Genomic DNA, 24818 nt, shown 5'->3' with positions numbered 1-24818 from the left:
CAGTGACTTAGTGGACCGAAATGCCAAGCCCCCGTTTGGATTACCTTCGGCTTAATTTCCTATTCTTTGATCTCCCCTTTCATGCTACAAAGTAACGCTTTCCCCCCTTTGCGTTCCACTTATTGTTTAATTCTTTTGACTTTTATGCGGGGAGTCTCCTCAGAGCCAAACTGGTCACAAAACTGTTCAAGTAAAATGATGCAACTCAAGAAATAACACAAAGTGAGACATTTTTTAATGTTTTAATTTGGAATATGTTAAAGGACACCGGGCCACATTACCAGCGTTCCACAGTGAGTGATTTATGAGGGTATTTTTATATTGGTTCCCTTTTGTGGTTGAAAAAGAGGAGTTCAACATGTTGGGCTTTTTCTCCACTGCATCTGTGCAGTGAATATGGTTAGTTTCATTAGCGTTGACAAGAGGCCGGCTCGCCGTTTCCAGCCGAGCCAACCTGCTGCCTACTGCAGCTTCATATTCCCTGAACAGACATGAGAGTGCAGATTTTCATTTAACTCTCAGCAAGAACGAGCAAACAAGTATTCATGAGATGTCGAAACTATTCCTTTAAACTTTCAATTGTGCGCAGCATTGTGAAAGAACAGCTTCACGATGTTATTCTGAATACTACCACCAAGAAAATGTAAATCCATAAACATTATCTCCTGATATGAGGAGAAGTTCAGTCAGCCAGCAGCGTGGGAGTTGGGGACGTAAAAAAAATGACATTACAGGCGTCGACACACCGCAGAGAAATGTGTAACAAGACAAGATTATTTTTGGTTTTCATCCAAAAGGTCCCTCGTGATTAAAGTGGTAGATAATGAAAAATAAAAAGAGGACAAGGATCTTCTGCTGATACACATATAGAAAATACCAAGGCACTTATTTTTCATTATACACGGAGGACAAATGTACACTTGATAACGAGGAAGACGGTTTCTAAGAAAAGCTACACATTGTTTCTAGAGAAAAACAGTTATGCTTCAGATTATTCTTCCTTCTCTACAGTGAACATGCAGGAATAATAACATTTCTTTTTAAAACATCGCTCTTGCCTGCAACTACAGTACAACCATGTGTTGAACCATAGCCTCATCATTAGTTATATTTCAATTAGTCTAGAATTTATAGGAGTTATCAATTGTTAATTGCGTCACTAAACCATTTCCTGGTTGAAAGTACATTTGGCTGGTTTGGACCAGTCAATTACAATTCCTCATCATCCAATGATCCCATTGGCTTTGTCATGTTGCCTATCGTTTCCCAAAGCAGGTACTTTGAGATAAAAATATATATATATACACGCCACCCGGGTAACTGTAGTACGGACGTTATGCTTAATGATTGAGGCCCTGTAAATCGAACATCATCACAGTCCATATTTTAAAGACGGACAGAGTTTTAATACAGTTTCCTTCATAACCACTGTTTTCAGTGGTTTCCAAGGACTACGATTCCTCTTTTTATAGCAGTATTAAGTTGTATCAAGACTTCTATAAGGTCAGATGAAAGTATTAGTGGGTGTTAATCTTCCCACAACCACCCACCTGGCCACCAGGTTGATCAAACCTAATAACATGTGGGAATATGCGCCGTGGGCCAGAAAATAAAGTAAATTAAACAAGATTCTATTGATCCAGAGGCCGTCTACATGACCGAACAAAAACATTGATTAGTATTCAAATTGCTTATCTTACATAAAATAAGCTTTTTAAAGTAAAACTCTTTGAGAGGATCTGAAAGTAAAAATCCCCAAAGGAGTCCCAGTGAAAAGCAGAGGACCGGACGCGTCACCGGCCCGTAATGTCGCCTTGGGTTTGGACTGTGTTTGTAATATGCAGCCCACGGCCTATTGGCCTTTTCCACTAAAGTCTCACTAGTATCACAGAAGATGAAATAATCCCTGGTGGAACGGTTGCTCTACTTGGTTCTCGTTCAGTTCGGTTGGCCAAAAACATGAATTTTGAAGTTGCACGTCGTCCCACTCTCTGCTGCACAGCAGGGTTCAGCGCGTTCTCGGGAGATGGAAGGAGTGCACTTGATCAGCTACCAGGGACCGAATACATCAGGGCAACAGCTGGTTCTCAGTTCTTCTTGCTGGAGGACGCCTCTGGAGTGCAGTTCTTAAGGCGGGAACAGGTGGCGAGGCGGTTTCCCTCCCAGTAGCCGGCGTCCTGACCATCGTGACAACGGCACTTGGTGCAGGAGTCGACCCAGACTGGCTCTCCGGCGGGAATCACCCGGTCGCGTGACGCATCCACGTAGCAGTTGGGACCTGAGGTGGAGGTAAGCAAACAAAAGGGTAAGTGTAACGACACCAAGCAAATGCATTATTATTATTATTATTATTAGAGGAGATGCATCTCCCGCTGCATGACTGTTTTCAACATACCGTCCCTGCATTCGGGGCAGCATTTCCCAGGCTGGTAGACGGGGTTGACGCAGGGTGGAGGGGCGCAATCTGCCACCAGACAGCGGGCGATGCCGTCACTGTCGCAGGTACACTGCTCGCATTCTGATGGCTGGAAAGACACACACGCACACACACACACACACACACACACACACACACACACGCGGAAACAGCATGAGAGTTGGTATGGATGATGGTTACCAGCCCTCTTAGTAGCGTCCCAAAAGGGGGCGCTGTTCACCTCTTATTCCCGGCTGTGTTCTCAAGTTACACACCAGCATACCAGACTGTGATTCATCGGCTCAGACGTTCAGTTCTGGGATCCAAACATGGTTGGAAGAAAATATTGTCGCACATTTGAATAACAGGCAACAGTAGTAGAGAACAAGGGGGATACGTGCATGAAACAGACAAAGAGACTTGAGGTTCACACTTAAACGGCACTGAGCTGCTGCTCACCTTCTGCTTCGTGTGATATTTGTGTGAAAAGCTATTTACAATCACGCACTTCAGCACATTTTCAAAAGCTTTCTGCGAAAAAACAAAACCGTGGTGTTAAGTCCTCCGTTTCTACGTATGCAACGTGGTGTGGAGTCCATGTTGTTCTTTTTAAGAATATGTGGTATTCCTTTCACGACTGCACAATCCTGCTGATATAGTATATTCAAATGTGTGTAGTTTATAGCTTTGCAGGGACCTTCAAACCATTTCTACAAAAAAAAGTGTTAAAAACTTCACAAATGCTGCAGTTATTAATTCAAGTTTTCTTTTTGCAGAAAGAAAAAACGTTACAAGCTTTGCTTTAATAAAGAAGTAGGATCCACCCTAAGGTGAAAGCTATATTCTATAAGTAGTTTCATCATTTTCAGCCCTTAAAATGACAAAGTGTCATCTCGTGGCCCTCATCTTCTTCTGGACTGTTTGAAGCATTTTTAGAAACCCGAGAAGAAGAACAAATGTTTCCACCTTGTATTTTTCCTAAATGGGCTGCACTTAAAAGATCTTTTTCTCCACATTGTGATTCCATATGAGAAAATTCAACAGCCCTAATCTCAAAATATGTAAGGCCCTGTAATGGCCTCAGCAGGCCGTCCCCACCTTTGCAGGCTTTTAGGGGTCAGACTAAGGGTCGCGCTTACCTGGAAGTTTTGCTCCAGCTCGTACACCACTCCTCGGTACTCACAACCGATCTTTTCGCACCGGGGGCAGCAGTCGGTGGGGTAGTGGCTCACGTGGATGCACGCGGCCGGGAGAGAGGTGCACTCTGTGCGGGAACACGCAGAGCCCCCGGTGGTGCATTCGCACTGGGTGCAGTGGTCGGAGTCCAGAAAATACCATTCCCCCACGAAGTACACGCTGCCGTTGGCGTCGCAGGTGCTTTCCTGCTGTCCGGCGGCGACCGAGAAGCCAAAAGCGGCCTGCGCGCAAAGCGTCAGCGCCAAAACGGCCGCGCGTAAAGCGCGCTTGGCGGGAGCCATGGCGGCTGATGGATGCGCTTCTCCGCGCTCAGAAAGGAGAGGTTGGTATTTGGTCGGCGGTTCGCCCGAATGTGTCACATTGTCGCGGGGATCCTCGGCGTTACCTCGGTGCGCTCTTCCACAGAAGTTTGGCACTCACGACTGTAAAGAGCCCGGATGGGGGCGGAGGTTGGGGGGTTTGGTTGGGGGGGGGTATAAGGAGGGGAAGTTATATTCACTGCCGCTGTAGTGTCCAGACGCTGGTATGAAAATACTTTCCCTCCCCTTATTTAACATGCATTCGGCCTATTACTGACTGTTACTTTAGCGCAAGGGGCCTATTGTGCGTATTGTGTGCAAATCCCTGCAGCGTGCAAAGCATCGGACTCGGTATGTATTTCCCATTTGTTACAGGGTCTGAGACAAAAAAACAAAAAAAACCACAACAAACAAATCCGAGAGAAAAAGTCACGTAGAAGCGGGGTTAAAGACGGGTTAGATCTCGCGATAACTCCCCCCCTGGCAACTGGAATGTTTATCCTGGATACAGCAGCTTTGAGCAACAGCAATCAGCGACATAGAACATGAATCTTGTTAAATAACAGCGTTTTACACGTCCGTTTGTTTTATAATATCGTTGTTAGTGTCGGAAATAGACAATGACAACGCGTCGTGCTTAGACAGGTGACTCTCAATTGAGCAACAGTTGTGAACAGAGCAAAGGGCAGACAGTAAGTTTGTGTGTATTCCAACATGCAGCTCCATGCAGTGATGAGAAGAAACATGATGTTTTCCCACTATCTGAGTAATTGTACAGCTGCACATGTTCTCTCCTCCTATAGGATAATATTCCCATGCAGTCTCCGGGTGAAAGCCAGCTCTGGTGCCCCGGCCAGTCCCTGTGGAGCCTCATCACCGAGCACGTTACCGGCTCCGAGCTGCCGAAGGTCCACACGGCGCTGGGCTCCTCTCTGGTCGACGTGTACACGGAGGTGCACGCTGAGGTGAGAGGCTTACATGTGCTGATCCACGGTCAGAATAAGTAGCTCGTTTGGACCCGCGCGCCTTTTGGTCGGAACATTCCTCTTCAGATCCGGAGAGGGTAAAGCGCTTCTCACATTCTCCGCGTTGTCCTTCTAAAGAATTCAGAGCTTCGAGTGGCTTCCCACAAGAATACGGCCGCGCCACCTCCAAGAATTTCCTTTTCAGCTCAGTTTTCTGGCTGAATCAAAAACGCCGCTGAGCTGAGAATTCCTCACCAGAGAATTTAGGAACTGCTGTGCGAGGTTTTCGTAAGTAGGTCGGTTTGGCTGAGTATCATTAATCCCCACGCTCCCCTAATAAAGTTAAATGTGGGTTAGCTGGCGCTGTGCTGCAGCTGAGGGCCGAGCAGAGAGACATCAATATTTACTCAACGTGCGCTAAACTCTCGGCCCTGAGGCCCGTCGCGTGGTAAGAACTGACCTTTGACCTGCTGCTTTATGTGGAGCATCCCCAGCCAGTAACACCACTCACTAAATAGGCCAATTCAGGACCAGGGAGACTCTGAATCATTTCTAAATATAATCTAGTTGCTTCAGCTATTGCGGTAGTTTGCACAGTTTTTTTCTGTACGAATATGAGGGTCCTGGGACGGAGGATGTCTACAGTTCTTTATGCTCTTTGAGGCACATTTGTGAATTGTACTTTTGGGCCGAAGAGACCAAATTAATTGGATTCATTTGAATGTTGGAGTGAAACCGAGTCAATCCCGACTGTGGTGAAATGCATCTGCTCCAAAGAAAAAAAACCTAAATGAATAAACAGTTTTACCAAAACATCGCAAGAGTTCAACTCTAAAAGAAACTCCAAACATTAGTGCAGTGAAAGCGTTTTTTTTAGCACTTTCCGTTGGATATGAATCTCTCCATATTTGCTCTTTCTTTGTCAAACTGTGTTTTTCACATCGGTGTTTCCTCCCCCCCAAAAAGTTTTAGAGCTTCCTACAAAAACGCTCCTCCCTCCCTCTGCCTGCCTCCCGTCTGTCGTCCTCTCCTCCCTCGCCTTCTACCCGTCTCTCCTCCGTGTGTTCAGTACTCTCCCCATCTGTTGATGCCATCAGCGAGCACTGATCCAAAGGGCCCGTCGCTGCTCGCAGAGAGAAACATGCGGGCCGCGTGTGTCTCGCCGCTCTGCGGCTTGAAGACGTGACCACGTGGTATTTTTTTCATGACAGCATTCCAAAAAATGACATGTGACAACCTACAGAACACACGTGAATCACAGCCACAGGTTCTGCGTGTAAAGCGCCATTCAAAGAAGCATCAAACCAGAGATCCGTCCGGAATCATGCAGAGGAATTCAGCTGCTTTACACACACACACACACACACACTCACAGACACACAAACAAAAAGAGGCCTAGTGAGTCAGGGGGTCGTTATAACAGGGTTAAGGAGGCTAATCCTATCATAGCTATTGGCAATACTGCAACACATAATCTTTAACCGGATTGTGTGTCTGTCTGCGTGGAGGAAATGGAAGTGTGCGTGGGCGTGTGTGAGTATTCCTCTGATGTTTTCTCACCTAGAGTTCAGTGCGATGCAGTGGCTGGCTGCTGGCAAAGAGCGGCTTATGCTGAGAGCTTTGAGAAAATTCTAAGCAGAAAAAAAGACCCAGAGCACAGAGCGACTCTCTAAGCACTTCTTCAGTTCAGTTACAAATACTGCCGTCCGTCCCTTTTCCATTTATTAATGTCCGCGTCTGATTGCTTCCATCTCATCACTCGTCTGCCCCCACTGTCCGTTGCCCCTCCAGCTATGGGATGAATTGAATCCCTCAGTCAGCCACTGTCGAAGGTGATAGTTGATCCGCGGGCAAATCCACCAGCGTCCTCCCCTCCATCAAAGTCCCCTTTGTCTCCGGCGGTCAGTTCAGACGCAGCTTTAGCCTCTTTTCAAGTCTCTCGACAAGGATCAAGTCTTTTCTGTACCTCCCTCAACCCTCACATCCCTGTGAGTAAAAGCAACGCCTTTAAGTTAAATGTATTATATACCCCAATTTGAATGATTCAGCACAATTTCTTGTAGTACTTCTAGTAGTTTTTTTGTATTTTTAGAACTGACAGACTTAAATGAGATGTCTCCTAAAATAGCTCCTGTTTGAGACAAACACAGCAGAGTGTGTGTGTGTGTGTGTGTTTATGTGAAGGGGGGTTAAGCCATGAATCCTGTGACATAACCTCCTAAAGATTGACAGACGTACACACACACACACACACATACGCAGGCACACACGCAAAGAAGCAAAGTATTTTGTACCCTTTGAAGAGTTCCACTGCAACGTGACGGATTTGAAATGCCAGCGACAGGTGTGTTAATGGTGACCGGGCCTCACTGAGACACACGCGCACACAAGCATTCACACACAACATTTGTGTTTCTTACTTTTCGTTTGCACGTTATCCTCTGGCCGTTACTCCGTGGTTTACCTGTCGTTGATTTCTTTGTGCCGGGCACTCTGCCCTTCCAGCGGCCCACCGAGGACGTCCTGCGCGGCGGCTGACCTTCTCCCACATCTCCAATTCTTTCATCTGCAGTGATAATCCGACTGTAGCAAAATTACAAAGGATAAAGCCGCCTGGTCCTGCAGCCGAGGGGGATGTTTGTAAATTCACAAGGCCAAAGTTCATCCTGCTCAGTCTCTGCGTGTAGGGAAGAGCACGGGATGGCTGGCAAAATATGTTCAGCAACAGAAAGTCAGGATTTTTTCTTTGTGCTTTCATCATTTCTTATTTTCATCTCATATATAGTTTTCAATAGTTTAACTACTCCTTGGTCAATTCGCGCCGGCCTTTTATCATTGATCAAATAAAAGCAGAATGCAGCCCAAGACATCAGGCCTGATACTGACACATGAAAAGTCCTGCTATCACTCCCAGTCGAGGAGGCTGTCAAGAGAGCCCGCTTGCATTCTGCCAGCAGACTCTCCGCCCTGCTTCAAAAGTGGGAAAACGTTTTCATTCACCACTAACGTGACTTGGATCATAAACTGTCAGCTGCGCGCGAGTCGCCTGTGAGTGACGGATGACGCATGGACGTGTTGCGTAATCCTCCCCTTGTCGTGGTGACGCCGCTTGCAGGCGGCGACGTGGCACATGATGTGGCGAGAGGGCCGGCGAGGAAGCGGCAGCAGCGGAGGGGGGACCCCGCTCCCGCGTCGGCAGGCCTCCCCTCTAGCCGACCCCCCCGCGGTCAAAGAGCTGGTCAGAGCCGAGGTCAAGATGCTACTACAGACTCTGAGAGAGAGGAGCAGCCGGGAGGGAAGGTAGGCGTGAGCTCCGTCTGACTGTGTGCTGTTTAGTGAAAATGCCAATTGATGCTCGTTCGACGCGAGGGGACCAATGAGGACGACCTGCTTCTCAGAGGGATGAGAGAAATAGGATTGGTCTTTTTTATTAACTGTAACATGGAACTGGATAAAGTGGGGAAAAAAATACATATATTATTTCTCCCCACAAAATGCCATTTCAGGAAAAGACAATTTAGTCACCATCCATATCTCGCAACAAATCTACACCATTTGTCAGTTAATTCCTAATTATATGTTGACCTTGATGACGGCTGAGAATTGATTTCTTTGAAACATCTCATCAGGAAATATACAATTACAACATTATTTTTAATAAGCTGTCTTGACGCGGCAGTTTAGTTCCTGGTCTAAATGCATTTATCTGATATTAAATAAACGCAATTGCTCTTGTGATCTAATTACGTATTATAACGGCCATCGACCTGAATCAAACGCGACACACACACTAAGGCATTTTTCACCCAACAAAGCGTGCCATAAAACGCTAGTGTGGTGTTCCCACGTCAGTTAGAAATGGGATGCCAAGCCGGGGATCAAAGGTTTACGGCGTAAGGATGCTGCAAACAACGGGACGACTATGGGAGGACGACTTCCGAGCATTCCGCTCCAAATGCTCAACAAAAACAAGATTTTAAAAGCCCAGTGGCCGCGGCCCTTGTCGGATTAAATCTGTTGTTTACCTTAAATGGGAAGCTAAATACACATGATAAAATTAAAAGAAGTGCCCACGGGGAGATCGCAACGAAGCTTAGTGCGCCGTGTGTCTGGTTTTTATGAGGAACATTAGGGAGTTATAAGCTCCTTGAGACGTCATGATAAAACCTTCTAATTGCTGTTTGGTTTATAATATACACGGCAAATTTTACGGCTACGGTCAGAGATGAGCTCCTAGCATTCTGCAATTTAATGACATGTATTAAGATGAAGACTGTCTGCAGGGTCATATTGGTTAGTCATATATTCTTACGCTGCGGTTTAAAGGCCTTTGCATCAGAAATGCCTTTGGGAGGTGAAGTGTGTGTGTGTGTGTGTGTGTGTGTGTGTGTGAGAGTGTGCGTACGTCGCGCTGGTCACCCTCCCGGCAACCAGCTAGCCACTGACAAGAATGTGAGTGCGTCACTGCCGAGGTTTTGTTGAAAAGACGACATAAGATGTGTTGTTCTCCAGTTTTGTGACAAACCATTAACTGCCCGTCAATTTGTCGCCATTCTTTTTATTGTGATTTTTCTTTTTTTCCGTGACAATTTATGTTGTGTCGTTAATCTGCAAGGCTGCAACTAACTCTTCAGTGTGTGGTGTGCGTTTGTGTGTGTGTGTTTGAGTCTGTGACATCCCTCCCGGTCCCCCGTTAGGAGCCACTCGTCTCAGAGCGTCACACACGACCAATCCCTGCAGCGCAAACTGTTTTTACTTATCGCAACATTATTGTAAAGTGAACAAATGCTGCAAGGTGGATCTCTCCCTTTTCTAAAATGTATCCCATTTCCAAATTCATGCATGCATTCCATGCACGAAGAGAAATATATGATCTATATAATGCATCTCCGGTGCTTATTACGGCAGCCCAGTTGACAGGTGGTGACAGCTTTCTTTTTCAAAGACATAAAGACCTGATTGGTGAAACTCTAATATCTATAAGTCTACAGGCCTGATGTGATGTAATATCTATAAGTCCACAGGCCTGATGTGATGTAATATGTATAAGTCTACAGGCCTGATGTGATGTAATATCTATAAGTCTACAGGCCTGATGTGATGTAATATCTATAAGTCTACAGGCCTGATGTGATGTAATATCTATAAGTCTACAGGCCTGATGTGATGTAATATCTATAAGTCTACAGGCCTGATGTGATGTAATATCTATAAGTCTACAGGCCTGATGTGATGTAATATGTATAAGTCTACAGGCCTGATGTGATGTAATATCTATAAGTCCACAGGCCTGATGCCCAGAACAGCAGCGTCTTTCCAAAGGTTCGCTGTGCATTCCCTGAACTGAGTCCTCACCATCTTGCACATCTCGAGTCACTCTTGTAAAGTGCTGCGGCCGTCTTGTAAATGGATTAAAAAACAATGGCGCATTGTTATTGGCTTTGTAAGCGCACGACCGACATACAGATTGTGCCAGCACAAAGTGCACAATGTGCTTTCCCTCTTTGAAGTCGGTGCACTAGCAGACCGTGATCGGCTTCTGTCCTTGAGCTCTTCGTGCGCTCCACAGTCCTCCCCAAGTTACCTTTCTGCGCTTTGTGGCCGTGTTTATTGAGAAATGACTGCCGGAGCGTCAACACAGAGACCAACATCTTTCTCTCTCTCAAACGTTCAGCCAGAATTTGCTGTGTTTGTATGTTTGTGTGTGTGTGTGCGGATGATTTTAATGTAATTCGCCAGACATTTTACTCCTTTTCTTCAAACTACGTCAGCAGAAAAAGGGTCAAATAGATCTTGTCCACAATCCCCATTTCTTCCTCTGATTTGCACCATTTGTAAAGATGGGTGTGTGACTTGTAAAAGTCAACGCACTGATTTACCTCAGTGGCCTCGTCCTGTGTGGTCCTGACGTCGGAGCCATCCATCCACATTCACGCCCACACCCACATGTCTTTGTGTGAGTGGCTAAAAAGACTCCCACACGGAGGGACTATAAAATGAAGCCGGGCTGTCGCCCCGTCTGCTGCAGACTTCCCCATCTGCTCGTTTCTTTTACTTGCATTATAAACTAAAATTTATCTTTCACCTGAAAATCAAACAAACCATAATTCTTATGTATTTTAGTAAATGCATCTTTGTGGGACTCAAATCGACAACAGATTATCATGTTTACAGAAAGAATGTGACCTTTGTTCAGGCTGATCCATTAATTACCCAAACGCCGTTTGGTTAAAAGTTTGCATACTATCGAACAGCAATTCAAAGTGCTTAACAGGTGATCAACAGTACAAATACAAACACTGCAAACTGCAAAAAAACCTGCTGTTGCCACAGAGCTGTTGAGGAGCTCCGGATTCGGTACAGACCGGAGACCGTGGACTACGTCCTGGGTCGCCCCGACAGCTCCTGCAGAAGCGCTGCAGACGCCCACGGCGGAAGCAGGTAAGGGACACAGGGGCTGCAGCACAGCACGGGTATCGTATGAAACGGTGTTACACAGTTCTTCTTCATCATCGTGCATCTGCTCCTTTCTCTCTTTGTGCACGTTCCCTCCTGCAGGCCCGGCTCCCACTGCTCAGTCCGGTCCAATGCTGACGATGAGATTGAGGCCGTGAGGGACCAGCTGAATGCCAGCGACATTGACCAGGTGGCGGAGCGCCTCAGGTGAGTCGCACGGAGCGGTCGGGACCCTTTTTTGGCTCGTGGCTGAAGCCTAAAGACTGCAGCCAGTTTGTGAGGTAAAAACTGATGTAGATATTTCAGACGTAAAAAACAACAACTCTGATTACGAATTATCGTAAAAACAACAACAATGTTGCAGTCCAATGCACTCAAACCTGGACTGGCAGTTCTCTGCTGCAATTTCTCCTCACTTTTGCCTTATTAAGGGTAAGTAAGGAGGTAGTATACATATAAAACCTGCTTTTAGTTCATATAATGTAGCTGAATCCCTCTCTGAACCATCAGGTTGGGAACAACCAGCATACAGGATGACCTGGATGACAGTTTATACAAAGATCAACACAAAAAACATGTATTTTCTGGATTTATCTTTGCAGATTGTGCGTGCGTGTTACGTTATTTGTGGTGTGCATTCGTTAGTTTAACTAATAAAATGTGCTTTGTGAGCCTGTTAGTGAGTCCCCTCAACTCTCTTCTGCTTCCCTCCCGCCTCCCGCACATGCCATCCCTCACTTTGAGGCCCACAAGGCAGCAGTGGCTGCGGATACCTTGGAAGAAACCCCCCCCCCGCCCGTCCTCCCCTCTCTTTCTCCCTCTCTTTCCCATTTTCTGACTCCACTAGAACAAAAAGCCTCATTGTTGGTTAATGGATCCCAGAGAATTTGAAAATGTGAAGGAAGTGAATAAAGTCTACTATGGTTGTGTAACCAGAGAAGGAGAGAGTGTGAGGGGGGGGGGGGGGGGGAAAAGGGAGGGTGAGGAAAAATAGGACACTGCACCCTCGGTATGGAAGTTGTAGAAGATAAACTATGAGCTCAAACCCAGTGCACCTTTTCTTGTTGTCGCCGACTCGTTTGTGGGATGAGGTTTTTCCCTGCTGCTGTTGTGTGCGCCTCTCCGCATCCTTCAAACCTGCAGCGCTCTGTATGTTTCACATGCAACCTATGGGCCTTTTTTACTGCGTTTAAGCAAACGGACCACAGCCAGTATGGCAATAAGCCTTTTAACAAAGCTATTCATGTGTCTGTGTGTGTGTGTGTGTGTTTGTTGTGACTATCAATGCACAGCTATCTATCTATCAATCTGTCCTTCTCTAGGTCTGTCCTAACAGAGGAATGTGAAGCACTCACCCGGCTGGTGAAACATTTTAAGGTAAGAATAACAGAATGGAAGCAGCCAAGTACAACTGGCATCTGAAAAGCTTTTTGTTTTTATTGAAGCAGCTGTGATTTGATTTTAAAACCAGAATTCCTTTTATATAACCTCGTAGCGTGATCCCACATTGCAAAAAACAATATTTTATATCTTGATTGCTTTCATCGACACATCACGTCGTATCGGAATTTGTCTCAGCAGACAGCAGGGATGATTTCACTCCCCTCAAATGCAAACACAAACCCCAAAGTGAATAAAACATCTGAACTAGAAAAAAGCTACATTTTTCATTTTAGACCAATACAGCAGAACAGATGGCAAACATCGGCCGCTGGTTTCAGCTGGATTTAGTTGCTGGAACGGTGACCTTTCGTCTCCCGTTCGGCTTCGTCTTAGGGAAAGTCTGAGTACGTCGGCTGTGCAGACGTGGATTTAGATTATAAAGATTCATGTATGAGATTAATGACATTAACAGCTTTCCTTAAATCATGAGCAAGTTAGCGCCATGTTAATGGTCTCAAACCCCCCATGGACCACTAAATCCTATTTTTACTGTGTTTTTGAGTTGTTTTTGATTTCATCAAACTTCGCCGAGAGTCCCCAGACGTACCAAGTCTGCAGCTGCAAAAAAAACAAAACCAGGCGGTTTGGGTTTGAATCCCTGTAGGAAAACACACTAAAAATATACCTTTTAATTGTCTGCACGTGCACGTTTGTGTGTTAGTGTGTGCGTGCGATAGACTTAGTTTAATGGAATATACAAGTCTGTGGCTGCTGGGAAAACTTTCCATTAGTGTTTGTGCTGAGAGAAGCTGCCAGTCGCTCATAACAAACACAATAATGGACGCACACAGACACACACACAGGGCACTATGGTTTTAATGTTTACCGCCTATAAATAGTCATGGTCAAATTAGGATGGAAGACTTCTGTTCAATCGTTTAGTGGTCACACACAAACACACATGTTCCTTTTCATCCTCCCTCTATTTAATATCCAGTTTCCTTTTTCCTCTCTGTTTCCAAAAGCACACGCTTCCTTCAACATGTTTAATGCATTTACCTCTTTCCGTTTGCACGTCCACTGCTGTCACTCGAGTAACGTCTCCTAGTTTGTGTCGGATATCACGTGGACTACCCTCAAACTGCATTGGTAAACACCATGGCGTCTTGTTACTGTTCTGTGGTTTGTTTCTTGCAGGGAAATATTAAACAAAAGTTGCAGAGTCCACGTGAAGTTGATAAATCCGAACCTTCACTTGCAGGTGAGGCCACATATCGACACGCTGGTGCTTTGCTGCCACCTGGTGGCGCATCGCGGTTACTGACTCCTCCTCTTTACCCCGCATGTGCTGTTTGATTACTTGGACAATGAATACATTTGCAGATGAAATGCAGATTATTATGTGTTATCAGTGTAGCCATCCTCAAACGGCCTGTAAAACGTTTTCTCTTTCTGACATGTATTAATGGAAAAAAATGTTTTTGAAGTCCAGCTGCTTTGAAGACTAATCACAAATTGCACTCATTTCCATGATAATAATAATGGGTACTTGCTTCTTGCTCGAGGCGATTATCATCTTTTGATGGATTTCTGTATCCGAGGGTGTGTTTTAATACTTCCGAGCGTTGGTTTCAGTATATTTTGAGACGGGTTTTTTTCCCCACCTCAATAACGTTTGCATTATTTCCTGTGCGTTTGCAGAGCTGAGAGAGCTGAGAGGAGCTATCCAAGTGGACCTGGAGCTCCTTCCCCTCTCTGTCTGAGGGAACTGAAAAACAGTTTCAGGTGTTAAGCTTTTTCCACCCACGCATAATGTTGTTCTTGAGTTATAAAACCAACATTTTAACATTCCCGTCCCCCCCCCCCACCCTCCAGACTGCCGGCGGCCCAACGGGTTTCTGATGAGACTCTGCGAGCTCTAAGCAGCACATCGGCCTTCAGACCGCGTCCTCCTCCTCCTCATCCTCCTCTTCCTCCTCATCCTCCTCCTCCTCCTCCTCCTCCTGCCCTGAGCCGTCCTGCGCCGAGGCCACCGCCGGGCGCTCCTCCCAGCGAGGCCTCCGCATCGCTTAAAGCAGTGTCCCGGGTCCCCGGAGAGCGGAGAAGCACCTCGGCCTCCACCGGACGCAGGAAAATAAAAGCACCCCTCTGCGACAGGGTCGCCGCGTCCGCGCCTGCAAGCCGCCACTCGGCCGCTCCACCTGCAGGACCCGAAAACTCACGTGCCCTCCACGAAACCCACCCGTCACCTCTCGCGGGACGGGACGTCAGTTCTGTCCCCTCGTTCCCTCGTTGCGAAGCCGGCAGCAGCGGCGGCAGCAGCCGCGATAGTACAGAGCGTCCCGCGTCCGCGACCGGGAGGTCAAGGACACAGAACGGGCGACGGCGTGGGAGTTTTTCGGCGTCAACAACCGTGCAGGCGGACCTCGACAGAAGTGACCGTGTGGCGGGTGGAGGCCATCGCCAAAGCCCGGAAGGCACACGCAGCCACCCGGCAGCGGTCCCGGTGAATGGACGATTCTTTACCGCTCCCAGGAAAGCACTTGAGAGCATCACAGGTCAGGCAAAAGGTGTCCAGGAGGCAGAGCTGGAGTTTGTCAGCCTGCGTCACCGGCCCGTCCCTCCGGCCAGGGTGACAACATGAGGCCACAGAGCAGCTGGGGCTGAAGATAAGCAGGATCAATGCGACGGGTCTTCTGTGTTGCATTGGATGCTGCTGCTGTATCCTCCAGCTGTCTGTCTTTCTGCAAGACATCAAAAAGAAATCACAACAATGTACTTTTAAAAAACTTTTCTATATAAAATGTATGCCGTTTTATCCTTTATTTCCTTTATGGACTTTTTTTTTCATCACCTGTGAAGGTCTTGCATTTGATTTGTTCTGACAGAGAAATACTGGAGGCTGTTTTATATTATATTATCGGCTGCATTCAATCTCCAAATGTAAAAACTTTCTTGGGGATTATAACAAATAAAGGTTTTTGATGCAAATTCTTCAACACTGGCTGTTCTCTCTGTATTAATATTCAAATATTTATGCTGTAATAACACATAAAAACACAACAATCTTAAATTGCACTGGTTTTCACATAAAAAACCCAGAGCTGTTAATCCTACGACCCTGTAAATAAAATATAAAAAAATAAAAAAACGTTCAACACCACGTATCTTACTTGGATTCACATGACGACAATGTGGCAAAACCCGCTGACATATTTTCCAAATGGTTGTTGCTGAGTTTTTGTTAAGTTTCGTTTTCTCCAAGCCACTCCTCCATAGATACTGAACATAAACCACTGTATTACACGTCGTACACGGAAGGTAAGATTGCTGCCTTTTCGCCTTCACCTATGGATTACATTTGACTAGACTGCACGTTGTTTCCTTTGAATAATCTGCGTATTGATCTATGCAATAATGTCGGCCACAGATGTCTCCTCGTCTTCCGACGATTACGTCGTATTTTTCTAACTAATGTGTCGGGCCCAGCGTGCGTGGATCTTTCGAATCACACTTGCCGAAATGAATCGAATGCAAGATGATTTGAAAAACACGAAAAAATAAAAGACACGCTCTGTGCAATGAAACGCACGGAAAAGAAAAGGGTGCCTGCCAAGAGCGCCCCGCAGCGGCCTAAATGGAACGCGCCCCGCTCGGTGCGGCAGAGAGGACCAGGTGCGTGCCGGGCGTGGCCGGTTGCTGGATGCTATAAAGCCAACGCCCGCCATTGTTACGAAAAACACAGTGCCGCACGCTATTCTCCATAACATACTCGTATGAGTACGTATTCTTTATTAATTTATTTGGTTATTAAATATTTATTTCCTTCGTCTTATTTTGAAGTCCCTTCGTACCGTAAAGACGCGCGCGGCGAGTAACGCGCTGCTGCGGCTTTGACCTCCCAAATGTCGACCATCGGCGAGGTGTGTGAGGAGTTGTCTTTTTACTTTTAGCTCTACCTACACTGTGTCTCTCAGCCCTAAATGTAAAAAAAATAATAATAATAAAAAAAGTTTAAACTCCTTAATTAAGGAGAGAAATGATACTGGTTTTAATGAGTGAGAATTCAATGTCGGCTGCTTGACATGCTGACAAAGCATTTCTGCTCAGCTTTTTTGTGATAAAACGGCTTTTTAGTGATAAACCTAAATGGAAACGCGAGGAATACAATTGCTACATTGCGTAATAAGTTTAAGTGTTAGGGCATAACCCTTCAAATCACGTTAGCTGTGTCTAAATCAGCACGTGTCTTAAGCTAACATTAGCATGGCTAGCGCAGCTGCAGGCCGGTAGTGCTAGCATCAGTGTCGCTAGCATCAGTGTCATGGGCCGTGGTGATGGTAGCACCCTTTCCACTGTGGTAAACAAAGTGATTTGACGTCTTTTGTTTAGATGGATGCGATATTCAACATACTGCAGCAGTTCAGGCTGGAATCCTCCCACAGCCAGTTCGTGCTGTTGGGCGTGAAGGATGTAGAAGATTTCCTGGATTGCATAACGGATAAAGATCTGGACAACATCGGTGAGATAAACCTAAACGTGGTTTCAATGTCATGCTGACTCTTGGAGCGAAATCCAAATTGTGTATTTTTAATTTATAATCCTAAAATTCCAAACTTGCACGTGGCGATGATTTCTTCTACGTTTTTGCAGGTTTAACTCATGTGGAGAAGAATCGTTTTTCGTCCATGAAAAACTTCATTCAAAGACTAAAGACTATGGAGCCACAAGTTCAACCGGTGATGCCTGTGCAAAGGTGGTTGTTTACTCTGCAGTACACATACCCCAAATGTCCTCAGCCTGTGCACATTAAAGGTATGAAAAACACTTTTTTTTTTCTTTTAAATTTAGTTTTCCGACAAATTCACAGTGTTTATGTTTCAATTACAGATATGGATCCGGCCATAAACACGGTTGAGGATCTGATGTTGACGATTTGCCATCTTGAAAGTGTTGGTAACTCCAAAGGAGTCTGTCTCTACGCAGTCGATGGGATGCCCCTAACCGATGATCCCTTCTTCAACACGTGTGAGCATGACGCAATATGTCTGTTTAAACAGGAATCCTGCTCGCCAACATTATGGACCGTCAAGTTCTCTCGCTGTGGCTTCTTCACCAAAGATCACATATTGACACAACGTTTTTTTTCTATCAAACACCTGCTGATTCTGTAATACATTATTCTTTCTGAAATAAATTGTCTTCCTTTTATTTATTCCCTCTGGAAAACCCTAAACATTTTTCTTAATTTTCTAACAGGGTCTCTAAAAGACAGACATATTGAAAATGGAGCCGTAATTTACGCCATATTTACGCCAAAGGAAAACGTGAAACGGGCTCCTCAGATACCGAAACGAGAGGTTGGAGAACCCAACGGTGACGATGTGGTTCGGTGCCACGTCATGCTCAAGGTGCTGTTTAAAGTAATGCTCACGATATTAACAGATGTAGTGCTTTAATATCTCGTTGCACAAACTGAACATCTTTGGTTTAATGCGGCGCTTTAAAAAAAAAAAAAATTACCGACCTCACTTTATTCATTCTGGGGATCACGTCAACTCTCAGGACTTGTGGTGTTTTTTCATCAAGGACAATATACTCATGTACAGTATTTAACTCAAAAGAAATGTACTTTTTTATTTTTTAACGCAGGGAGACTTTGAGGTGACTGTAAACTTGGCAAGTGACACCATCACCAGTCTGAGACTCAAGCTGGCAAACCAAAGTGGAGTCCCAACACATGTCCTTCACTACAAGTAACTCACCACGCGTCGACCGGAGGGATTGTGACCCTCTTCCTTGACACCATTATTCTTTCGTACTCTATACGCTGCTTTGCTCTGCTGTATTTGCAGAGGTCAACACTGTGGCGGTGACACGCTGCAGCACTGTGGGATCTCTGAAGGGTCAACGGTGAACTTCTCCTTGTCCACCTTTTCTGACGAGACTTCACACGATGAGACGTTCTTCATTAACGATTGTGTGCCGTCAGTCCAGCAAACCCAGAAGGGAATCAGTGTGTTCCTGTCCTCACTTTATGCGATGGTGAGGTTTAGAACATGGTCTTTACCCTCTGATCAATCACTGCTTTAAAATTAATTCACGTACATTTGTGGTGTTTATTTTTTATTTTTAGAGAAAACATTATGCAACAGAGCAACTGAAGAAACTGATTTCCTACATAAGAAAACTGACTGGATGCAACCCTCTCGCCCAAAGTTTGCATCAGTTACTCTGTAGGAATGAAAAGTTAACCAGGAATCAGAAGGTGAACAATGGAAACAAATTTTGAAATTTAAAGGATCTGCATTGTTTCGTCACTGTTTATTCCTGTAATTTGGGTGAACAGAGTCTCTACACAGTAAACTGGTTTCACAGTACCTGTTTTTCTTTGTTTCTTATATACGCGTTTTGTTTTAGATTGCAGTCTTTGAGGGCTTGTACGTCCTCTTTCGAGAGCTTCTGCCTCAGCGTGCAGCACAACGGGGGGAGAAGATCATTGAGGACCTGGATATCTTTGAGAATGCGCTGTACTGCTGGGCTCATCTCCTGTCGGAAGCAAAGGTACTGAGGTGTGACAGGCTATTCAGAGAAAACCGACTTCTTATTTAATTGCCCGTGGAAGTTGTGGGTGTTAATATCTCTTGGCACCTTTTTTTTGGAAGCTGCCATGCATTTTCAGCTAATGAATTGTTTGAGTGCATTGATGGTTGCATGAAGGTAAATTCCTATTGGGTTGTTAAACCACTTAATGATCGCTGTTCCTCTATTTTGGCAGAACCAGGACGCGGACCAGGAGAGCTACGCGCCGGTCACTCTCACGGCTGAGGACGGCAGCCGCTTCTCTGAACCCGTCCGTGTACCCGGAGTACCTGGAGCCTTCGAACGGGCGTACGTGCTCCAGAAAATCAAAGGTGACACTGTGTAGAATAGAAAAACAAACTCATCAATTAGAATAAGCCTTAAGTTCACTGATAAGATACACTTTTCACTACAGAAAAATGGTTAACGCGGCCAGATGAAAACCTTCTTCTGTCTTTGAGGAGCTGAATCTAAACACTTGATTTTTTTTTTTCTTCATCAATTTTCTTTAGATGGGGAGAAAATTCCCAATTGCATTGAAGATGTTTTGCAAGAAACGTCACTACGGAGAGACAATGACATCGAAAGGCTCCTTCTCAGTTTGCCTCCATTCATCAGAACTTACCCTCTTTGGATTGCCAAAGACAAGACAACCGGTCAAAAGTATGGTACAACTTTGATTGCACATTCTTAAAAGTACTTCAATGTGAAAAATGTGTTTCTTTCCAATTAAATGGCAGCTTTCAGATCAAGATGGAGAAGACTTTTGGAAGTATGATGGAAGAATTAAAGTCTCCGTACAATCAAAACCTGAATGTGACCCCTCCTCTACACTTGAAGGAGCTTGGACAGTGTGTGGCGCGTCTCGTTCTTCTCAGTGAAGGTACTAAACCACAGTACGACTGGGTCATTTCTCAGTCATACAGCACGTATACTGTATGTTTCATGACATTACATTACATGTCATTTAGCGGACGCTTTTATCCATAGCGACGTACAATAAGTGCATTCAACCATTGGGTACAAACTCAGGAGAACAAGAAACAAGAAAGTGCAATTTCCTCAAATAAGCCAATTTACAATTTGCTATAGATGAGTGACGTTACAAGTACAATTTAAGTGCTACAATTTGTTAGTCTTTAGTCGAGGTAGAGTCTGAAGAGGTGTGTCTTTAGTTTGCGGCGGAAGATGTGAAGGCTCTCTGCGGTCCTGGTGTCTTCAGAGAGCTCGTTCCACCATTTCGGCGCAAGGACAGCGAAGAGTCGAGATCTAGTCGAGTGTTTTGCTCTCAGTGAGGGATGGACGAGCAGTTTTGCAGATGCAGAGCGGAAAGTGCGGGTTGGGATGTAGGGTTTGACCATATCCTGGATGTAAGCTGGACCCGATCCATTCACAGCATGGTACGTGAGCACCAATGATGACATGTGTTTTGCATGATCACTGTAAAGGTTGCGCATCTATGAGGTGATTAGAACACGTGCACCTTTGTTTCCAATACAAGCCCATGAACCGGGCAAAAAGCGTCCAGTCCATAAACGTTAACTCAAATACTGTACTTAAGTACACCTTGGAGGTACTTAACTCCAGTATTTCTATGCAACTTAAACTAATCTCTGAGCACCAGGACACAGCAACTCTTATTCAACGGTCAAATCATGCATTTTTTAAATTAAAAAGTTGAATTTATTTTTTAATACTATGCAATCTCCGTTGTCTGAAATGATCCCTTCAGCTTCTATGTTCCTTCTGATATTTAAAACCGCATGTTCATGGGAAACTTTGTAATGCAAATTGTTTTCTTTTGTTTTCTTTTAGACAACGTTGGCGTATGTTTGCATAAAGAAAAAGGATCCCCAGATATGATCAGAGTGCTTGATTGTTTGGAGGGCGAAAACAAACTAGTGGATGTGAATGTGTTGGCAGCCAGGTAAAGGCGATCGTCTTATTTACAGCGTAAATCTATAAATGTTACAACACCCGTTGGCTGAATGTTCAAGTTTTCCACATTTGACGCAGGACTGGTGACCACAGAGACGACCGAACATTTGTCACAACCAGGACCCCAAAAGAGGCGATACTGGTAACTTTGGTTATTCCTGTGTGGGAACGAGGGAACTCTGGACGCATTCTCAACATGACGTGAATTCTCATCAGGTGCTGATAGACACGAGCTCTTCCATGGAAGAGGAATGCTATGGGGGTTCAGACATAAAGAAGATCAACGCGGTGAAAGAGCTCTTTGACAACTTTGCCACCAGGACCATGGCTTATGATTTTTGTCATGTCATCGGCCTTGTGACGTTTGACTCCATGGTGAAAATTCTCCACACTTTTACGGAAAATCTGGAAAAGTTCAAGGTGAAGTCAGTGTATTACACCTGTCCTAAAGCTGGGCTTTATTTTAGTACGCTTTACGTCAGCGTCATTTAGTGATATACTTTTCATATTTTCAGGAACACATGCGCAACGTCGAGGCAAGCGGTTGCACTCTGCTGTACGACGCCCTGCGGCGTGCGGCGTTGGAGTTGGAAAAGGTGCAGACGAGGTTCCCAGATTGCCGACTTCGCATAATGTGTCTCACTGATGGAAATGATTCTGGGTACGTTTTCCTCCTCTGTTCTAACCGGCTGTGTCTCCTCATTTCTGCTTGACCTTTTAAGAAGTTGTCGTGAATTCAAAATGTCGTTCCACGGATCGCCGTGACCTTCATTGCTTACAATAGATCCTCCGTCGAGCCGGACGCGGTTACAGTCAAGCTGCTTAACTCCAACATCGTCGTGGACTCGATCGTCCTGGGGAACGTGGAGAACAACACGCTGCATGGGATCAGCAACGCAACAGGTCTGACGTCGTTCAAGGGCGGTTTCCTAAACGACATTCCTGGGATACTGAATCGTGCTTAAGAAATCTTACACACTCCATTATTGACGAGTCTTATTTAGGGATGTCGACTTATGTCCCCTTAAGATTTTTTGGGGTTTTATGACACGGTTCGAGGTATTTAAGCATATATCAATTATTGTTTGTACAATATTTTAGCTTGAAAACACTTGAAAACCCTTTGCTTCCAGGTGGTTGCTGCTTCAAACCGCAGACGACCAAAGACGGTCTCAAGCTCTTTGAGATGGAGACAGTTCTGTCTTTGGAGCAGCGGAAACTCAAGGAAGCACTCGACCCATCTTCGGTCCTTCAGGTTGGTTGATCACATGTAAATAAAAGCACAGCACCGGTCAACACAGGAAGTGGCTGTTAAACGACGCGCTGATGCGCCGATCGATTCCCTTGTTCCTTTCATCTTGTAGAGTAGTTTGTCGGGCATCTTCAGGACTCAAGGGTACGATGAATGCCCAGAGACGTCCATGCCGAGCCAGATAAACGGCAAAGTGGTGGCGACAGCGAGGTGAGCAAAAAAAGCAACTGTTCCACGCGATGATTTACTATTTACACTTCTTTTTTGATTTGGTTAGGATATTAATTATCTTCACGTGGTCGCATCACATTTGAAGCTTCGATAATGTTTCTAACTAGTGCGCTGAAAAAGAACACCCGGCGGTCGCGGCGGTGGGCTGCGGAGAACGACAAGCGTGTCCTGCAGGAGCTGAAGATGCTGCACTGTAACCCGCATCCCTTCTTTAGGGTCTTTCCATCCGAGTCCGACTTAAGTGAGCGTTTTCTTTCACACGACCAACGTGGTTCAATGGGATGTTTTATCGTTCTATAATTCACAAGCTGCTGTAGAGCGTTTACCCCTTTTCCCCTTAATTAAAATAAATGTTATAGTAAATATTAACATCAAATGTGATGACGTACGTGTTTTCAGAGTTCTGGAGGATTCTCATGCAGGGCCCTCCTGACACTCCGTATAAGAGAGGCGTGTTTGAGCTGTACTCTCAGTTTGGTCCCGACTACCCGGCCAAGCCTCCGGTCGTCCGATTCGTCACACGAGTATCCTGCCGAGTGCAAATGACTGAATTAGTGACAGCGGTGGGATCTGTTGGACATGCATGTCTCCTTAACACGATGACAGGTGTACCACTGCAACGTCAACAGCGTGGGACGCATCTGCCACAACATCTTTGACCGCAACTACAATGCCCACATCACCATGAGAGAGATCCTGGAAGCTGTGTACGGACTGCTCATCATCCCGGAGCCCGATGACCCACTGGACAGGTGAAGACTATACACACCTTTTTATAAATAAGTGTAATCTTTTTTTTTTTTTTGATTTACATAGTCTGTTTTTTTTTTTTTTTTTTAAGCATCCTGGCTGAAGAATTCCTAACGAGCCGAGAGACGTATGAACGAGAAGCAGAGAGACATACGGAGGAAACTGCAGGAAAGTCACTGGACGATATGGAGAAAGTAAATGAGCTTACATCATTATTGTGGACACTTACAAACCTGGGTCTTATGTATTTTTGTCTTGAAATGTTAATGTGTTTAACTGTTGCTTTTCTTTGTTTTTAATTGAAAGACCTTGGTGGGGCCGGTGCCACAGTTTATTCCCCGTCACCTGATCTGTCCGCTCACCAAGAAGATGTTTGTGGATCCTGTGAGGACGGTGTATGGTACTGTGTACGAACGCAAAGCCATCGAGGAGCACCTCAAACAGTGAGTTAATTTACTAAAAATGAGTCTTCTGTAAGTTCACCCAAATCTGATACTAGTTTAAAAACCACACCGTTGCATTTTACAATTGTTTTCAACCACAGTCATCAGCCGCTTTGCCATGTATTATTTGTAGACACCGGTACGATCCGACCGCCGGCCCCGGACATGAGCTGGAAATGACGGACATCACAGCAGACCAGGACATGAAGAAAATGGTGACGGATCATCGCTCTCTTCAAATTCAGTTGGACGTTAGCGATGAGTAGTTTAACAATCATGGAAGTCAACCAGCCACCCTTAATCTTTTTATCACTGCATGTTCTTTTGTGATTTATATATGCATGTTATTTGATCTGTCAGTTAATCTCACTTCTTTCTTGATCACTTTCTTGAACACAACTTTTATGTGACAGGCATTTATTTGTTTTCTCTGTTGGGATGTTTGTGTTATGAGTTCATTGTTATCTAACTTGATTTTTCAATAATCGTTTGCATGCTGTGCTATTTTATCTTTTAAATTATGTTCTAAATTTGTTTTAATAATCAAAGTGCATTGTGTGTTGTATTGGCAAGAGAAAAAAAGATTGAGTAGTGGATGTAGCATTTCTTTTTTTTGACGTCGCAAAACACAAGAATGCTCCAAGTTATCGCTGCTGAAGTTTATTAATCCCACATAACGGTGCTGTGCCGGCACACCATCGCTTCATTGTTGTGAGCGAAGGGCGAACAAAAGACTAATGTTCTGTCAATAAAATGATTCTCTGCAAGAATTCTTGTCAACCAAACTTTGAGCCCTGGAATTCTTTATACTTCTCTGGACTCTCCTTGCTACGGGTCCACCGAACCAATCACCGCCGCCAATCCAGCCCCTACGTCACTTCTCAAAAAGAGGAAATTATTTGCTCT

At 45.1% G+C, this 24818-nt stretch overlaps 3 protein-coding genes and 1 long non-coding RNA gene across 9 annotated transcripts; 2 read left to right on the top strand and 2 right to left on the bottom strand.

Annotated features, from left to right (window-relative positions):
- Positions 1 to 226: 226 nt before the first annotated feature.
- Positions 227 to 4154, bottom strand: LOC120816061 (von Willebrand factor C domain-containing protein 2-like). Its single transcript, XM_040171333.2, has 3 exons — positions 3556 to 4154; positions 2396 to 2525; positions 227 to 2278 (listed from the first exon to the last, which is right to left on the bottom strand). The coding sequence occupies exons 1-3, from the start codon at positions 3892 to 3894 to the stop codon at positions 2088 to 2090; spliced, it is 660 nt and encodes a 219-aa protein (XP_040027267.2). The 5' UTR covers positions 3895 to 4154; the 3' UTR covers positions 227 to 2087.
- Positions 4148 to 15715, top strand: ccdc24 (coiled-coil domain containing 24). 3 transcript variants are annotated; one of them, XM_040171312.2, is made up of 9 exons: positions 4413 to 4604; positions 4716 to 4877; positions 7993 to 8177; positions 11211 to 11318; positions 11436 to 11540; positions 12656 to 12710; positions 13914 to 13977; positions 14418 to 14501; positions 14592 to 15715. In XM_040171312.2, exons 2-8 carry the CDS (start codon positions 4728 to 4730, stop codon positions 14477 to 14479), a joined length of 729 nt encoding a protein of 242 aa, XP_040027246.2. In that variant the 5' UTR covers positions 4413 to 4604; positions 4716 to 4727; the 3' UTR covers positions 14480 to 14501; positions 14592 to 15715. The 3 variants fall into 3 exon arrangements, with proteins under 3 accessions (XP_077955701.1, XP_040027246.2, XP_077955700.1); XM_078099575.1 differs by lacking the exons at positions 4413 to 4604; positions 14418 to 14501; positions 14592 to 15715 and adding an exon at positions 4148 to 4263 and having other exon boundaries at positions 13914 to 14072; XM_078099574.1 differs by lacking the exons at positions 14418 to 14501; positions 14592 to 15715 and having other exon boundaries at positions 4420 to 4604; positions 13914 to 14072.
- LOC144405532 (uncharacterized) lies at positions 13681 to 16023 on the bottom strand. The gene is made up of 2 exons (XR_013467175.1): positions 15890 to 16023; positions 13681 to 15460 (listed from the first exon to the last, which is right to left on the bottom strand). It is a non-coding gene; the product is annotated as an uncharacterized LOC144405532 (long non-coding RNA).
- On the top strand, positions 15900 to 24697 carry LOC120816054 (uncharacterized). Of its 4 annotated transcripts, XM_078099554.1 has the most exons (26): positions 16317 to 16391; positions 16560 to 16639; positions 17109 to 17238; positions 17370 to 17531; positions 17607 to 17744; positions 17976 to 18127; positions 18369 to 18472; positions 18572 to 18761; positions 18853 to 18984; positions 19137 to 19280; positions 19495 to 19630; positions 19811 to 19961; positions 20039 to 20181; positions 21114 to 21225; positions 21315 to 21378; positions 21453 to 21656; positions 21752 to 21897; positions 22021 to 22139; positions 22370 to 22491; positions 22601 to 22698; positions 22827 to 22960; positions 23119 to 23243; positions 23326 to 23471; positions 23561 to 23663; positions 23776 to 23912; positions 24046 to 24697. In XM_078099554.1, exons 2-26 carry the CDS (start codon positions 16622 to 16624, stop codon positions 24176 to 24178), a joined length of 3243 nt encoding a protein of 1080 aa, XP_077955680.1. In that variant the 5' UTR covers positions 16317 to 16391; positions 16560 to 16621; the 3' UTR covers positions 24179 to 24697. The 4 variants fall into 4 exon arrangements, with proteins under 4 accessions (XP_040027239.2, XP_077955680.1, XP_040027240.2 ...); XM_040171305.2 differs by lacking the exons at positions 16317 to 16391; positions 16560 to 16639 and adding an exon at positions 15900 to 16037; XM_040171306.2 differs by lacking the exon at positions 16560 to 16639 and having other exon boundaries at positions 16356 to 16496.
- Positions 24698 to 24818: the final 121 nt, after the last annotated feature.

Source organism: Gasterosteus aculeatus, chromosome 3 (genome assembly GCF_964276395.1).
Source record: "Gasterosteus aculeatus chromosome 3, fGasAcu3.hap1.1, whole genome shotgun sequence".
In the NCBI taxonomy this organism is placed as follows: Eukaryota; Metazoa; Chordata; class Actinopteri; order Perciformes; family Gasterosteidae; genus Gasterosteus; species Gasterosteus aculeatus.
Note: the sequence above shows the minus strand (reverse complement) of the source record. Positions and strands in the feature narration are given on the sequence as shown.